General features: G+C 48.1%; 5 protein-coding genes across 6 annotated transcripts; 1 reads left to right on the top strand and 4 right to left on the bottom strand.

Annotated features, from left to right (window-relative positions):
• Positions 1 to 395: 395 nt before the first annotated feature.
• BDCG_09458 (uncharacterized protein) lies at positions 396 to 1,259 on the bottom strand. The gene is made up of 2 exons (XM_045425250.1): positions 945 to 1,259; positions 396 to 872 (listed from the first exon to the last, which is right to left on the bottom strand). The coding sequence occupies exons 1-2, from the start codon at positions 1,077 to 1,079 to the stop codon at positions 759 to 761; spliced, it is 249 nt and encodes an 82-aa protein (XP_045273788.1). The 5' UTR covers positions 1,080 to 1,259; the 3' UTR covers positions 396 to 758.
• A 302-nt stretch (positions 1,260 to 1,561) lies between these two features.
• On the bottom strand, positions 1,562 to 3,419 carry BDCG_09457 (uncharacterized protein). The gene is made up of 6 exons (XM_045425249.1): positions 3,142 to 3,419; positions 2,946 to 3,048; positions 2,825 to 2,837; positions 2,627 to 2,711; positions 2,329 to 2,484; positions 1,562 to 2,196 (listed from the first exon to the last, which is right to left on the bottom strand). The coding sequence occupies exons 2-6, from the start codon at positions 2,983 to 2,985 to the stop codon at positions 2,026 to 2,028; spliced, it is 465 nt and encodes a 154-aa protein (XP_045273787.1). The 5' UTR covers positions 2,986 to 3,048; positions 3,142 to 3,419; the 3' UTR covers positions 1,562 to 2,025.
• BDCG_09455 lies at positions 3,277 to 8,640 on the top strand. 2 transcript variants are annotated; one of them, XM_045425247.1, is made up of 3 exons: positions 3,277 to 3,474; positions 3,553 to 6,741; positions 6,808 to 8,372. In XM_045425247.1, exons 2-3 carry the CDS (start codon positions 5,752 to 5,754, stop codon positions 8,083 to 8,085), a joined length of 2,268 nt encoding a protein of 755 aa, XP_045282947.1. In that variant the 5' UTR covers positions 3,277 to 3,474; positions 3,553 to 5,751; the 3' UTR covers positions 8,086 to 8,372. The 2 variants fall into 2 exon arrangements, with proteins under 2 accessions (XP_045282947.1, XP_045273785.1); XM_045425246.1 differs by adding an exon at positions 8,543 to 8,640 and having other exon boundaries at positions 3,321 to 6,741; positions 6,808 to 8,374.
• Positions 3,549 to 4,839, bottom strand: BDCG_09456 (uncharacterized protein). The gene is made up of 2 exons (XM_045425248.1): positions 4,735 to 4,839; positions 3,549 to 4,627 (listed from the first exon to the last, which is right to left on the bottom strand). Exon 2 carries the CDS (start codon positions 4,366 to 4,368, stop codon positions 4,018 to 4,020), a length of 351 nt encoding a protein of 116 aa, XP_045273786.1. The 5' UTR covers positions 4,369 to 4,627; positions 4,735 to 4,839; the 3' UTR covers positions 3,549 to 4,017.
• On the bottom strand, positions 8,294 to 15,108 carry BDCG_09454 (activating signal cointegrator 1 complex subunit 3). Its single transcript, XM_045425245.1, has one exon. It carries the CDS (start codon positions 14,823 to 14,825, stop codon positions 8,751 to 8,753), a length of 6,075 nt encoding a protein of 2,024 aa, XP_045273784.1. The 5' UTR covers positions 14,826 to 15,108; the 3' UTR covers positions 8,294 to 8,750.
• Between the last annotated feature and the right edge of the window lie 302 nt (positions 15,109 to 15,410).

Here is a 15,410-nt window from a genome sequence, read left to right as displayed (position 1 = left end):
TCTGTTCGGTCAATGAGCCCGCTTGGTAGCATCCGCCAAAGGGTTGACCTGTCGACGCGTCGAAGAAGTGGACATTCCGGAATGCTGTGCGATCAATAGGCATATTGTGTTCCCCAGCCGGAAACAGAACTCGCACTGACAGAACAAGAAAAGAAACGGATGTAGATAAATACTAGCATCACTAAACACAAGAGGTCCTACTACGTTCCTTTCGAAGTTTCGGAGTAAGCGCGCGTAGCTTAAGCGGGCGGCAACGGTAGTTAGTTAGCTAGTTTACTAGTTAACTGCCGCAGCGGGCATAGTTAGTGGGCAGACAAATGGACCTCGGCACCATCCGCTAACAACCAACGTACCGTACCGATCCAACAGACGCCGAAATTTCCCTGCTGATAACGGTGAAGAAGCCCATGAGCAAGCAGACATCGGAGGTCAGGTTCGGAATGCCGCATAATCAGCTGCAGGGGTGCTCGAGGCCGCTGTGAACGGAGCCATCTATATTGAAATTCTAATTGCTCCGGCCCTGAGCAGGCACGCATTGCCTTGTGCATCGTGCTGTTCTGCTGTTCTGCTGTGGGAATATGGTTCACATCGGTTTTTGAGACACCACACAGCCAATATCACCAAATCCATTGATTACAGCAATACAGGTATAGCTCCACGGGACAAGTCGTGCAGGCTTGGTATATGTGTAAAAACCTGAAGATCAGCCTTTGAATCGAATCGCCCAGCAAGCCGCGGGCGAGTTAGTATTGGCATACTCAAGCGGTACTCTCAAGTTGCGCCAACGAGGTGCTTATAGCACCGTCATCATCATCATCATCATAACTAGTAGGTTTTAGGTGGGCAAGTGCATGATGCCCAGGGAATCGGCACTGGAGGCGAAAAAAATTGGCAAAAGGCGGTCACGTTCCCCTTTCGCCTTTGCTATGCTGCAACTACGTAACCGTCCGGCGTCGGGAAGTAGTAGTTGAGTATCCCAGAGGCCGTTTCATTGCCTTCACTGAGTCTTTGGGGGTGGGGTCATTTCCAACGATTCGAGCGAGCTCGTCGAGGGTTGGCAGGACAATGTAGACAGCCATGCCATGGGTATGAAATGTGACTTATTCAAGGAAGGGTGGGACAATTAATGGAGGCAGAAATAAGAGCGTGATATGGAGTTGCTGCTGTGCCGCTGGCTATACAGGCAAATCTATCTACCGCCTATTAAATGCGCAGATTAGCGCAATCGTTGCGACTTGTTGGACTTCAAGGGCTTCGCGGGAGAAAAAAAGATTTGAGTTGATGACCTGTGGTATTTAAAGATGCCCCTCTTGGCCTCCTCGTACCATATATAACGTTGTTTTCACCATTTCTGCTAGACTTGTAGCTCTTATTCATAGTAGGCGGGGAGTGCTGAACTACGCGATGCCATTGCCATGGATGTGCTGTAATGTCGGCTGCCACTTCAATACTAGCGAGGCATAGATGCTCAGAAACTAATATTCCTAAGGAACCCAACTAACTACCTAGATCAAGAAATGAATGCTACAAACAGTGTTTTAGCTGATGATAGGTATTAACATTGAAGTTGGGCATAAATGCAGGTTGTCTAAAAATAGAAGGAATTTTGAAATTGATTGAACCAAAATCCATCTTTTAGATATTGAATATATTATATAACTTAGATGAGTTCCTATGTTTAAGGTAGCCTAGATAACAGGGCATAGGTTAACTAACTATAACCAGCCTCATACAATATTCCAGCACATCCAACATGAACAGGGGGGAGGTGTAGGGGGTACAATTTGAAAGAAAGAAAAGAACAAAGAATTGCAAAGGAAAATGCTCAAATCACTTCATTTGACTTGTATCTAGTCATAACAATGGACAACATAATTAGTTAACTAGTTATGTATTGGTTTGTCCATTTGTTTGTTTAATTTGTTTGGTTTGTTTCCATGCCTTCACTTCCTGGGATTGCTCAATTCCACTCTCCCATCGCTTATGGTAAACCGGTCATATGTTATATTAATCCTGCTTAGCGTTCTAAGCGCCCCCCTGACCCTTCCTAGCCTCCTCCTGAGCGACCTCCGACCTGATTAGATAAGTAGCCCAGCTTTTGACATGTTCGTTGACTTGGAAGATGGGGATATCGGGTGGCTGGTGCGCGATGAAGAGAGTGGTCAAGGTTTTGCAGATGACGATTCCTTCTCTGAGCTATTTGTGAGAAAAACAAGGCGAAGGGTCGCACGAGTTAGCATTTGTCCCTTGGTATAATATGGGATACTTGTTAAGACGCCCGTGATAGTCCTAGATAGAACAGAAATGAAAATGAGGTGTGGGAACAACCTTCCGGCCGATGAGGCAATCTGGGCCCGTCTCTGCTCTCACGAAGAAGTATTTCTCTCCAGCGAACGAGAATCCATTCGTTTCCACTTCCTTGGGCTCATCACCGTTGGTATTCTCAAAGGCCTTAAGGATGAAAGGGATCTCATTTGGCAAGGCCTGGTTTTGGTATGTAAATTAGCCTTCTTCTCTATTTGGAATGATTTTAAAAAAGGGATGCTGATTTATTTCCGGTGCTGGCCGTTTCCTCCCCTCCAGTTAAATGGGAGCGTGGGAGAGTTGATATGGAATCTTTGCATACAGTGAACCCCGGAGTGGCGGCACAGGGCGACATGGTCTCTATGCTGTAAATAGCCGCCTTGTCGATTCCCTGGTACTGCTTTAGTCTACAGATGGATATGGGATATTAGCTTTCTTGCAATGGACGATGCTGCCCCGTAAGACGGTGAAGACAAAGGGGTAACGAAAGCCCTCCCGGGGGGTGATTCGATCGACATACCGATCGTAAAAGTCTAATCGAAGCAAACGGAGGTCAGTTTCCAAGGCTATGAAGTGAACATATATGCATCGGCTTCGTGTGGATTCGAGTGCCACCGCAACCAGGGATACGAGGGACTTACCTTGCCAGCTCGCGGGCCCTTCAGCGTATGCCTCCGCCATTTTATCGGAATGATATATGAAAAAAAGACAAAAAATCGATCTATAGAAACCGGCACGGGCTTGCTACAAAAGGGGGTGGGGGGATATGATGGCATGTATTAGCAGGGGTCAAATGAGAGATGGGCCGAGGGAGGATGGGGGGATTGATTGGCTTACCCTTAGAAATAGCTAGTTGGTGAAAAGGGGCTTGACAATCAAGAGAGACTGTAAAAGCTGGGAGAAGTGATGGGAATGAGATAGAAGAGCGTGGGGGAGGAGAACAACAAGATATGGTGGCGGACGAAAACAAACAACAACAACACTCAACTAGACAAAACTTGGAATATAAATCCATCCACTTGTCCTCTTTAAATTTATCCGTCCAAACCCGCAGAAAAGAGACAGCGCGACAGAAGAGGGGCAGCAGGCCGTATTACCTAATCCTGGCAGCCCTAACTTACCCCGCCCATCCCACACACAACGCGCAGACACTCATCAGACACACACCGTGTAGGTTTTTTCTATTCTTATCTACCTACCTACATGGTATCCCACTACTGCTGGCTGGTGCTGACAATTATTCCATAGTTACTCAATGCTGCTTCCTGCCCATTGCCAAGGGGATATAACGATCCAGCTTCTCTCTCGTCTCTTGCTTCGTGGTGGATAAACTAGCTGGACTACAACCTCTATACGGAGCACCTTGTACGGTTTAGACATAACGCGATATACCGGGCCCGCTACTGGAAAACACCACGGGAGATCTCTTTCAGGTTGATTTCGTCACATGGCTGCATGTTTTCCGTCAAGAATACGACCTGCGGGGAAGACAGACGGGGGAAGGGCTGAATGGGCCGTGCTATCAGCCCTTCTTCCCACACCTGAACTGCAATGGCTATACTATACTAGAAATCCTTGACACCATTCCCAGCTATAATATTGCATCTGCACAGATGGTCGGATGATGGGCCCAATAGTCATATCGATAGGATAAAGTGGAAAGAAATAAACACTCTCTATCTCAAGAACTCTGTCGATACACATACATTTGACCTAAGGGCCAGCCAGTGGTAACCGTGCCCCCGGATTTCCCAAAGGGTCGGCGTCTTTCATCAGCTCCTGGCGGTCATCAATGTGATAGTGACGGGGAGTCTCATCATTGCTCCCAAATGCATGCTCATGCCAATGGCCTCCTGCTGCATGGTATTCATGAACCAAAGAGAAGTGCAATCCAAGCGTAGTCGATTCATGACCCTTCTTGTGGTTTCCAGCGAGGAGTTTGTACCATTGACGCCTCCTCCGACTTGAGATGCAAAGGAACCATTGATGGATTTCTATCGCCTTTCGAGGGAATAAGTTGGTATCTTGTCTCTGATCCTGGAAATCATGGTTGCCTGTCATCATGAAACTCTAGTCGGAAGCCCTCCGTGAAGCATTCCGAGGCAACTTATATCGTTGACCCTGTGTTCACGGCTCATCGTGCGGTATCTATTATGAAAAAAGTGAATATATTTTCAGAAAGAGGGACCAACAGGGTATTAGGGGGAGTCCCTTTCATTTAATACTTTATCAGATTCATCCATGAGACCAGTGGGCGGAACAGTGGGCAAAGTCGGTTTCATGGCAATCCAACTCCGCTAGTCAGTCATGATGTTTCATCTGGCTGGTATTGAGACTGTCAGCAAATTTCTTCCAATAACTACGCTAGAAGACACTTGGAAGCCAATAAACAAATTCAACACCTAAACAGCGAATCAAAATTAAACTTGCCTCAAAATAAATCGTTGGCCAAGCGGAGCGGGTAACTTAAGTTACCGCTAACTAACTAATTGGCCGCGATAACCCTGTTCTGTCTTCAAAGTAGGCAAGGTCTGAATACAACCGTCTCAAAACTCCCCCACCCCCAGGGACCTCGAAGGCGCTGAGCCATTGACGAAGCGACGAGATGAGTGAATTGCATCTGAGATCTTAACAAATGGGTGACAGGTGCACTATCTCTCCCCTGCTGAGTCTGGCCATCATCAGCATCCATAGATGTAATATGGCATTTTGGCACGAATAAATATTCGACCAGCGCGCGTGGACAGGGAACCTTGCAGCGCCAGGAAGAAGACCCTTGGGGGCTGGTGTGATCTCATCTCCTTCAGCGCCTAGTTACCATTGCTTACGCTCCGAAGAGTTCGCTTCGAGAATATGTGGCATCTAGGGTATCTATCATCAGTGGGATATGCCGCTATGATAATAATTGCTGACCCTAATGCAATTTCTTATTCTCTCAGCAGTCGAACCGTTCCAAGGTGTGTTTCAGCAGTCTAGATTGCTGCAACACCCCAATCCACCCCATACCCATGTCCACGCAACCTGCGACATGGCCTGAATGGTCGAAGTAACTACTGTAAATGGAGGAGAACACCGACCAGCCTCCTGTCGCAAACTCCACTCCTCCCGCCGTGTACCCTCTCCTCTGAGCCTCCCGTAGTCGTGACACTTACGCTATTTTTGTCCCTCATTTTGGCTTCTATTCTTTCTATTCTTTCTATTGTTTAGATCCTACTTTCCTTCTTTTTTATTCTGTGTTCCATTCCTCCGACTTCCGCTGCCTTCTTCAATTCTCTACATTCATTTTTCACTCGATTATCGCTTTCTGGAAAGCCGTCCATTCATTTCCTTTTATTTTCTTATTTCTATTCTTGACGCTGGGCCCTTTCGGTATTCTTGTCCGCAAGTGTCATTCATTATCCAATAGCCAGGTTTAAACCAACCTTATGAGCAACCATTGAAATAACCATGAAAGCCTTGAACACCAGGCAGCGTGCAAATACAACTGGTGACACCATACCACGGCCAAGATTCAATAACCCAGATGCTTTCCCCCAATCTGGCCTACAGGATAATGGGCAGACCTCTACCAGTAACACTGTCCGTAAACGAAACAATACCGTTAATGCACATGCTGGCTCGCAACGAGCGGGCTGGAATGCCCCTCACACTCCCGCCTTTGATTTCCAGCTGTCAACAGCACCGGAAGCAGCACATTCCTTACAGTCCCAGGAAAATATTTCATCGGACGATAGCACGACGATGATAGGCGTGGCAGTTGGGAGCCCCACTATGCACAGGACCGCCGAGTATGCACGGTCGCATGCAGTATCCCCAGTGGCCATAGATTTCGATTCGATGGGCGTAGCGGGCTCTGCAGAATCAGAAAGTTCGGGAACTAAACCGAGCAAATGGAAGAAAATCAGCGACTTTTTCAAGGCTAAGAATTCACTGCAACAACACCAACAACAAGAACAACAACAACTTGAACATCATTCTGATGATCGACTAGCAACCTCTCATGAATGCCGCACTCCACTAGCGGATTCTCGTTCCGTTCAGAACCGTGAAGCGTCATCTGAAGCTCACACGCCGTGGGATGATCATGAATTTGAACACCGTATGGGTAAACCTTCACGGGAGTTAGCGAAAGATATGTCGAGATCACCTAGGGGGAAGGAACCTAGGAAATTGGTCAAGTATGTGGAGCCACCGAAGCCTAATAAAAGCGCTCCTCACCGTGATAAACCGATAGCGAAGCTTTCGAAACCAGAAGAAGTATTTCAACCCTCGGAGCCAGAGCATGTCTCTCGTTCGTTGCTAAATGTTGAAATCCCTGAGGTTCGCTTGGAAAGATACAGTGTGATGTTTGGAAGTGTCTTGGGCAAGCCGCCTTCTACAACGCTATTAGCTAGACGTAGCAAAACGCTTGATATGCTGAAGACTCACTATGAGGAGGTGAATGCATCATATTTTGGTTTTTCCCAAGCCTTTTTTATTGAACGCTAACCAATGATGCAATAGGATGAATTGGGACACACCGAAATACCATTGACCAGGCGAGCAACCTCTCCAGCTCTGACAAAGTCGCCGGCATTTACCCTTTTTCCTGCAGCACCAACATCCAAGCCGACTAAGGCACTCCATAACACAAACTTCCCCCGCCCGAATGTCTCATTGCAGCTATCCAATGCTACTTCGCAATCGCCTAACAGAGAATTGAACGAGAAGTCCATGCCTGCAAAGGACAGCACACTCCCTCAGACAGGGACATCATCCATGGCGACATCTTCAAGCTCTCGCAGTCAGTGGGTATCGGAAGGGGCATCATATTTGTCAATGGTATCTACATCGTCATCATCATCTGATATTAGTTTATCATCCGAGGAGGATGAAGTTGTGCCATTCACCTACAAAAAGCCCGTACCGATCTCTACTGATGAACCCATGTGGGAGATACTGAACCCCACTGCAAAGGCTGAGCCGCCACCAACCAAATCCAAGAGTCTGCTGCAACCCCAGAGGCTACGAACAATTCGATCGGAGGAATCGTTTGCTGCCATAACGGAGCAGACTTATGCCCCTTCAACGCGAATGACAAATGAAGAGACGCCCGTTTACCCTAAACAGTCAGATCCAAAGTCCGAAGCCAGGGTTGAGGCACCATATACCGAATTCATGACCCCCCCACAACCCCAAAGACTCCATATAACCCGGTCCGAGGAACCCTTTGTTTCAGCTGCACAAGGACCTCACGATTTCCCCCCCAAACATATGGCATCGGAAGAGCTGCAACCCCCGCCCACCAAACCGCATCCAGAATCCAAACCAAAATCTGAGCCAAAACCTAACAAACCGATCCGCCCCCACCCAATAATTGATATTGAACAGTGGCTGCCGCAGTTGCGGCCACCACCTCCTCAGCGAGAACCGCCCACACCACCTCCAGCTCCATCCCCCACCATTGCTCTGCCGCCCGTCCCAGTCCAACCACCACACGCACAAGCCCGGATAAGGCCAAAACCCAAGTCCCGACCACCCCCGAGCACCAAAATCAATCCCAACCGCCAAGCCATGAAAACCATCGAAGTCTCAGTCGCGCGTTCAGTTTCCGTGACAAAACAACCAAAGCAGGTAATCGTGCCGATGAGCGCGATGCGAAGTGATTCGTTGCACCATTCTGATGAGCGATTTGGCGACAAGAGGTCGGCTACGCCTATGCTTATTTCGGCGCCAAGGGGCCACGAGCGGGAGAAGTCGCAGGCAGTTCCGATTGAAGTTGCGGAGCCGGAGTTTATATAGTTATTTATTTTGGGGTATTGGAGTATGATTGGCGGGAATCTTTTTTTTTTTCTTTTTTTTGTTTGTTTGCTTTGGGGGGGGAGGGGGGCCGGGCCGTGATGGATTTCTATTTTTGGACGGTGAAAGCTTGATTATGGATGATTTTTGTTATATATGTTCTGTGTAGCTAGCGGTTTTGCGTTGGACGGGTATCGTGTTTGGGCATCCTAACGGATGTTTTGAAATATAAAAAGAATACAATGATATTATAGTAGTGATCCTGGAAAGGCGATGGTTATATTCTCTAGAGGTATATTCTCTTTTCTATCAAATTTTCCTCGTCTTCATCTTCCCTTACTATCACAATAGCATTTGCATAGCCCATTTCTCTGGTATATATATACATATATACTTTAGCATTGTCAAAACACGCGGCTTAACTAGCCCGAAACCTCACCTCTGACCTCGATCTAATTAGATTCTCATCGTTAACTGCAAACTAACGTGGCGTCAAACTGGGGACAAAGAAGTTGACACTCTTGAGATACCTTGATGCAACATCTCATAAAGAAAGTGTTTGATTCGTTGAATCATTCATGAACTCCTCTTTCTAACACAGCATTGTTTCACGTTTCATATATGCACCAGACTCCCACCCAATTGTTGTCGCCCCTATTTACAAATACTTAACAGACCATACTCCACTCCAACCCAACATACGCATCGCTAATCACGCGAACCTTCACATTCAATTTCTCACCCCCCAACCCATCCCTAATATCCTTCCCTTTGCCCTCCCGCGTGCCCTTGTCTTCACCCTTCTCAACAGCACCACTACTTCCTGAACCAACTTCAACACCCTCGGCGCGACTAGCATCTCTATTCCACCCCTCTGGAAACCTCACCTTGGCTCTCGCCACGACATAATCCCGCCCGTTTGCCCGAGAAGCGCCAGCCGAAGATGCCCAGGAAACCCGCTTGAGAGCGAGGATGTCCTCACGTGCCCCGGCACTCAAATCTGCGTTGGAAGTAACAAGCACAAACCAGCCCTCTGTCTGTGGTTTTGGGAAATGTGGCGCGTAGATGCGGAACGATTGATCGCCATCTTGGGTGGTGGGTTTCCGCTGTGCACCGCGCAAAGGGATGGGAGATTTGCGCGTGAGAAATAATGTCAAACCGGCGGATGAGTGTTCTGACAGGGAGATTGAGACGGTAGGAAGGAGGGATAGGGCTTTTAAGAACTGCGTGGATGTTTGTTGGGAGAGGTTGAGGGTGCGTGGGAGGGTAGTGAGAGTTGATTGGGGGAGGGAGAGCAGGGAGGGCAGAGACGAGGGAAGATGTTTTCCGGATGCTGTTTCGCCAGTTATTGTTGGGTCGACGCCAGGAAGAATGGAGAGAGGGTGGTCATCTGGCCAACGGGCAGATTTTATGCATTGGAGCAATGTCATCATCATGGTGCATGCATTGGGGTAACCCAGTTCGGCAAGCAGGTCAATGCAAGCTTGAATAATACGGATGCCTTGGTCAAGAACAGAGATTTGGTCGCCCACGTAGTCGGTTATCGGCAGATCGATGCGGGACATGAACGCCTGAAGTAAGAGGAAGGCTTTGATGTGTGGGTCCCACATGGGTAGTGAGGAACCCATCGTGGTGATTGGGAGGGGAAGATTCTGCGCCAGCTCAGCGTTGATGAGATCCTCATTGTGACGCACCGGGAGTTCGTCGAATTCTGTGGCGGAACACATCCAACTGAGTGCATCGGCAAAGGTTGGGTTCGGCTTTGCATGAGACATGACGTATCGGATGGTTTTGTGAGAAAGATAGTAATAACTCATTATCTTGCCGTATGGAGTCGGGTCCACATAACCAGTTGCAGAATCCAATAAAACACAGGAGGACTCTGCAAGTTCTTCTAGAGATTTGTCGACCAGATCTATCATGAAATCGGATGCCATTTGCTGCGCCGCCATGGTGTTGTGTTCTTCGGCGGAAATTTCAAGGCCGTAGTAAGAAGGGTTCTTATGCAGACGGCGGAAAAAGAATGTCCAAGTTAGGTAATCCAGAGCATCCTGTTTCGTTGTGATGGTTCCTGCGGAGACTTCTGCTCCCAAATGGTCATGAAGAACTTGATGCAAGGTAGATTCTACAGGGAAGCCAGTGTGGAGGAAGTGCTTGTAGAAAGCCTTTTTGGAATCCTGTGTGAAAATGCGGGCGATACCTGAAGAATCAAACTGGGGACGTCCAGCACGGCCCAGCATTTGAAGAACGTCAGTCAGGTCCATATCTTTATAACCTTCGATTTTCGCGTCGAAAAACTGTGTCCCTTTCACAACTACCAGATGGGCGGGAAGGTTAACACCCCAAGCGAGCGTGCTGGTTGCAACTAGGATTTGGACTTTATTGTTCGCAAAAAGCTCTTCTGATAATTGCCTGTCCGATTCAACGAGACCGGCATGATGGAGACCGATTCCAAAGCTGAGCGCTTCTTTAAGCGCGTCATCTTTGACGCGAGAAAGGTTCAGCTGCAAGTCGTCTTCAGACATGTGAAGGAACCGGCGTGGGTTATCTTCCATGCCGCAGAAGTTAATCAGATCTTTTGCGGTGAGACGTGTTTGTCTCCGAGACGCTACAAAGACAATTACGGGTTTCTCTGGAGAATGGTTCTTTATCGCAAGGAATGTGGGTCGGTTCATCGACTGCATTAGTGGACAGAAGCCACGCTGTTCAGGGAAGCCGTCGATGAATATTTCTAGTGGAACTGGTCGGACAGAGTGACGGAAGTTGAACAGTCCTTCCTTAACACCTAGCCAATTTCCAAGATCGGTAGCATTGGCGCATGCCGTGGACATACCAAGTAGCCGAACGGCGCCCTTGGATTGAGAGGCAATGTAATTCATCCGGGAAACGATAATCTCCAAAATGGGCCCTCTATCACCGCCGAGCAAGTGGATTTCGTCTATAATAACTAGGCTGACTTGACGAACATATCCTCTTGTTTGCCAACTTCGAGAAATTCCGTCCCATTTTTCAGGTGTGGTGATAATGATGTCCGCATCGCGGATTGTTCTCGTGTCTGGTGTGTTGTCGCCCGTGAGTTCAACTAGCTTCAGGCCCATGGGCGCAGTCAACCGACGTCGCCAGTCATGCACTCGCTCTCGAACGAGGGCTTTCATGGGTGCAATGTAGACAACCTTGGAGCCTGGCTTCTCGCGAAAGGCCCACCACATTGCTAGCTCCGCGGCGACAGTTTTACCACTGCCCGTTGGCGAACCGAGGAGAACATTGGCAGGTGTGTGATAAAGGGTATGGAATATCTGCGTCTGCATAGGGTTGAAAAATTGAAACCGCTGCGCATATATCTCCTCGAGAATGGGGTTTTTAAGCGCGGACACCGGAAGGGGTTGCAGATCAAGTAAATCCGTATACACGCTTTCTGTATCCGGTCGGATAAGATGCTGGAATGAGACAGGAGTAACAGTTTCTGCACCAAGCCATCGATCGGAGATAGCGCGAACATATATCTGGCTAGGCAATGGATCAGAAAGAGGGATTGTGAAATTCATCTCATGGTTATCGTTGAGCTTTTTCCTACTCAGAATGAAATATTCGTGATGATAAATCTCAGATGTCTCCGAGTTCTCAACCCAGATCCAGTAAGGCTCGGAAGTCCCGTGGTGTCTATCATTCCAGCGAAACTCAGGATATAGATAAAGACGAATACGGAGAACATCACGGTTCAGTGGAGCGATCTCAGCCTCCACGCTTAACGTTGGAAAGTTATCTAGCAGCTTCGAGATGGTGGTCCCCATGCGATGGTTATGGACAAGTTGTCCGATTTCAGGCGGTTCCATGTCCCTCAACGATTCGATGGATGATGCTGGGAATTTTTCATCCAAGTTTTTCAGGATCGGTTGTGGGAGATCAAATTGGTGAAAGGGATGTTGGAATGGCCATAATTGCTTCTCTATCGATTTGCACGTGGACAATAATACTTGACATTGATATCCCCAACGTCTATTCAGAGCAACCATGAACAAGGCGCGACAAATACGCGCGGAGTTCTGAGCCACATAGGCTGAATCGGACACCAGGGCAAAATCTTCGATCCTAGCTCGAGAAATGTAGGCCTGAAGTAATATATTGGTTTTCGCATGGGCGGTGTCAATCGTTCCTTCAACCTCCGTTTTCAACGCCTCTAAACGGAGCCTTTCAAGCTCTTTGAATTCATTTTCCCGGGACTGGATATTGTCAAACTCCCCACTCATGCTGATCATTTTCATAACATCCGCATCGCTGGCCATCGGCTTCATCATGACGTTGAATATTTCCACACTCGTTTGCAATACATAGTATTGGCTAGCAATTCTACCAACATCCTTTGCGCGAAGCTCCTCAGTTCGCTCGTTAAATATAATCATTTGGCTCTTCTGAAGGGTGCGCGCGGCTTTGATAATCAAATCTCGCCTTCTAAGGACAAGTTGGGGATCGTCTCGAATTTCAGCCCAGTCAATTCCATAGCTGTGTGGATTGCGACGCATGCGTACGAACAGATACGAATATCCAAGCCATTGAACAGCCTCAGAAACAGATGTCACAGTTCCCAGAGAGACCTCGGCGTTCAAATTATCAACCAGTTTACGAGAGAATCTCGACTCTATGGGCTCCTGGGAAGTTACGGCGGACAGGTAATGTTGCAATTTGTTATGCGTTGTGCAGATAAAGCCAATACCTGTGTCTTGGAACTGAGGGCGACCAGCTCGACCGAATATCTGAAGGACATCTAGAATGCCAAGGTCGATGAATTTTCCTTCCTGAGCGCTGTATAGCTGGGTTCCTTTGATGATGACCGCGGCAGCTGGAAGATTGACACCCCAGGCAAGAGTCGCTGTACAGCACAGGACCTTTAGCACGCCCTCAGCAAATAGACGTTCCATGAGGTTGCGATCCGATCTAGCCATTCCCGCGTGGTGGGTTCCAAGGCCTTTGGGGACGAGGTCACGAAGCTCCCGACCACGACTTGTTTTCACATCTCGTAGCGCTTGCGAGTAATTTTTATGTTCTAAGGGGCTAAAGAGGTCTGCACACTGGTTCTCTACTGCCATCTGATACAAAAGCCGTGCAGCATTCAAAGTTTCTTTCCGAGAATGAACGAAGACCATGACTTGATGACCCCTTTCAAGCATATCTCGAACCTTCTCGAAGCAGACAATATCTAAGTTTTCTCTGGACTTTTTGGGGTCACCCTTCACGCCAACAAAATGTTGTTCAAGGGGCACAGGTCGGAACGAAGCATCAAAATAGAATAATCCCGCCATCCGGTTGACTTTGAGGAAATCTGCGACATCGATATAGTTTGGCAGGGTAGCAGATAGTCCTACTATGCGAATCAGCGACTGCGTACTCTCAACTTGTCGCTGGGTCCTCGCAACAAGAGATTCTATCACAGCTCCTCGCTCGTCGTGCAACATATGGACTTCATCAATGATCAATAAGCGGACTTTTTGCACCAACTCCGTATCACCAGTTCCCTTGCGGGTTACCACATCCCACTTTTCCGGGGTTGTAACGATGATTTGAGTCTGCACGATTTCCTTTTTGGACAGTTGCATATCTCCAGTTAGCTCGCGAACCTCGATCCCAAGCCAGGCCAGACGCTTCCCTAACTTCTCCGTTACTTCTGCGGCCAGGGCTTTCATGGGTGCAACGTAGACAATTTTGAATTCATCCGTCATTACGGCAAACTCCGTGGCATCCTGGTTTTCAATAGGGCTGGGAGTGGTGTTTTTGGCAATCACATTCAGAATAGTCAGCATGGCAGCATCTGTTTTACCAGCACCAGTGGGTGCGCAGATAAGCATATTCTCATTTGTCTTGTACGCAACCTGATAGAGCAAACTCTGCATGCGGTTTAGTGACTTGTATCCACTGAATGTGCCCCGGCAGAGACCATCCATTTCTGAAATAGCAACCAACTTCTGCCCAACACCAAGTGTTCCAACTTTGGCAGCAGGAATGGCGTACTCTGTATATCTTTGTTCCTCAATGTGTCTACTACCAATGGGAAGACCGTACTTTCTCCCATTGACTGAGAGGGTATTCCCAGCCTGATGCGACTTGTATACATGTGGATAGATAGGCCCCTCACGATCCTGTTTCGGTGCTAATCTTGCGTGTTTATGCTCGTAGTCCTGTCGGCGTAAGGACTCCTCCCGCTGGCTCTTAGTTTGCAACCGGCTAAGTATATGCTCATGGTCATGTAAACCTTCCGGTGAGGTTAATTGATGTCGATGCGCAATGAGGTCAATGACAAAATCCAAATCGTTGAATCCTACAATTTCAGTTAATGATATTTGTAATTCGTCAGGCGAGGCATCTGCGGCCAGCACAGACATGAGTTGCTGCTTAAGTTCGGAGGCATTGAGGCTAGAATTCCGCGCTGCAACCGCCTGACATTTGTCTTCAAGCCATTCGTGGTTGTACATCCCTTTTTGTTTCGGGGTTTCCTGCCCATTCACTCTGCTATCCACCATCACATCAGAATCGTCGCTTGTTCTATCGTCATCGTCATCCTCGCTTATGATATCCCACAAATCTTCAACCGATTCAGGTGCGGAAGAAAATTCATCGTCGTCGAGGCAGAGATCCTGCCCGTAGGGAATTGAGTCTCCTGTCTTGGGGAGGTTTAGGTCTGCCATGGCTTGCCTCATGGCGGCTAGCTGAGAGAGCCATTGTTCCTCCGCTGGTTGGGTTACGGGGGCCATATTTTTTGGCTTTTGGCTGATGGGGGCTTAGGACGGAAAGGCGTAAAAGCGTGGTGATCGATATAGCAAAGGTTTCGGTGGCTATCTAAAGGGCTACCAATACAGCCTCACCTCAGAGAAAGAAATGGCTATGAGAAGCTGAGCTGGGATGTCGGGGTCGAGGCAACTATATGCAGGCACTGCTGATAGCATTTGATATTGGATCGAGCAGGAATAAACGTTTCCCTAAACCGGAGCAGGTTAGTGGCAGTCGTCATAGGCGCGATCCCCGCGTAAACTGGCGGTTATTGTTTGGTACCAGCTGAAAACGGCAATAGGTGGCGGGAAAGGGTTGGGAGGCGCAAACGTTACCGCTTCAGCATCAGACGAATCCGGCAGCCTGGATCTTGATATCAAGCACACCAACAGCCCCTTTAATACCGGTGAGAGATACTGGAAGAGCATCGAGCATCCCATATCCTGGGCTACTGTATATACGCTATTGTTCTTACTTTACCATTTAAATTCTACCTAGAGAACAGCTCCTAAATCAACAACCCCTGACAACGCACCTCAGCACCCTTAAATAACTTGCAACCTTGTATG

Source organism: Blastomyces dermatitidis (assembly GCF_000003525.1).
Source record: "Blastomyces dermatitidis ER-3 genomic scaffold supercont1.15, whole genome shotgun sequence".
Classification (NCBI taxonomy): domain Eukaryota; kingdom Fungi; phylum Ascomycota; class Eurotiomycetes; order Onygenales; family Ajellomycetaceae; genus Blastomyces; species Blastomyces dermatitidis.
Note: the sequence above shows the minus strand (reverse complement) of the source record. Positions and strands in the feature narration are given on the sequence as shown.

Coding starts and splice junctions, on each gene's coding strand:
- BDCG_09458 (XM_045425250.1), bottom strand. CDS start 1,079: ATGGCTGTCTACATTGTCCTGCCAACCCTCGACGAGCTCGCTCGAATC. Junction 873..944: donor CTACTTCCCGACGCCGGACG/GTTACGTAGTTG, acceptor TTTCGCCTCCAG/TGCCGATTCCCTGGGCATCA.
- BDCG_09457 (XM_045425249.1), bottom strand. CDS start 2,985: ATGGCGGAGGCATACGCTGAAGGGCCCGCGAGCTGGCAAG. Junction 2,485..2,626: donor CCGCCACTCCGGGGTTCACT/GTATGCAAAGAT, acceptor TACCAAAACCAG/GCCTTGCCAAATGAGATCCC. Junction 2,197..2,328: donor ATTGCCTCATCGGCCGGAAG/GTTGTTCCCACA, acceptor TCTCACAAATAG/CTCAGAGAAGGAATCGTCAT.
- BDCG_09456 (XM_045425248.1), bottom strand. CDS start 4,368: ATGATGACAGGCAACCATGATTTCCAGGATCAGAGACAAGATACCAAC.
- BDCG_09455 (XM_045425246.1), top strand. CDS start 5,752: ATGAAAGCCTTGAACACCAGGCAGCGTGCAAATACAACTGGTGACACC. Junction 6,742..6,807: donor TGAAGACTCACTATGAGGAG/GTGAATGCATCA, acceptor ATGATGCAATAG/GATGAATTGGGACACACCGA.
- BDCG_09454 (XM_045425245.1), bottom strand. CDS start 14,825: ATGGCCCCCGTAACCCAACCAGCGGAGGAACAATGGCTCTCTCAGCTA.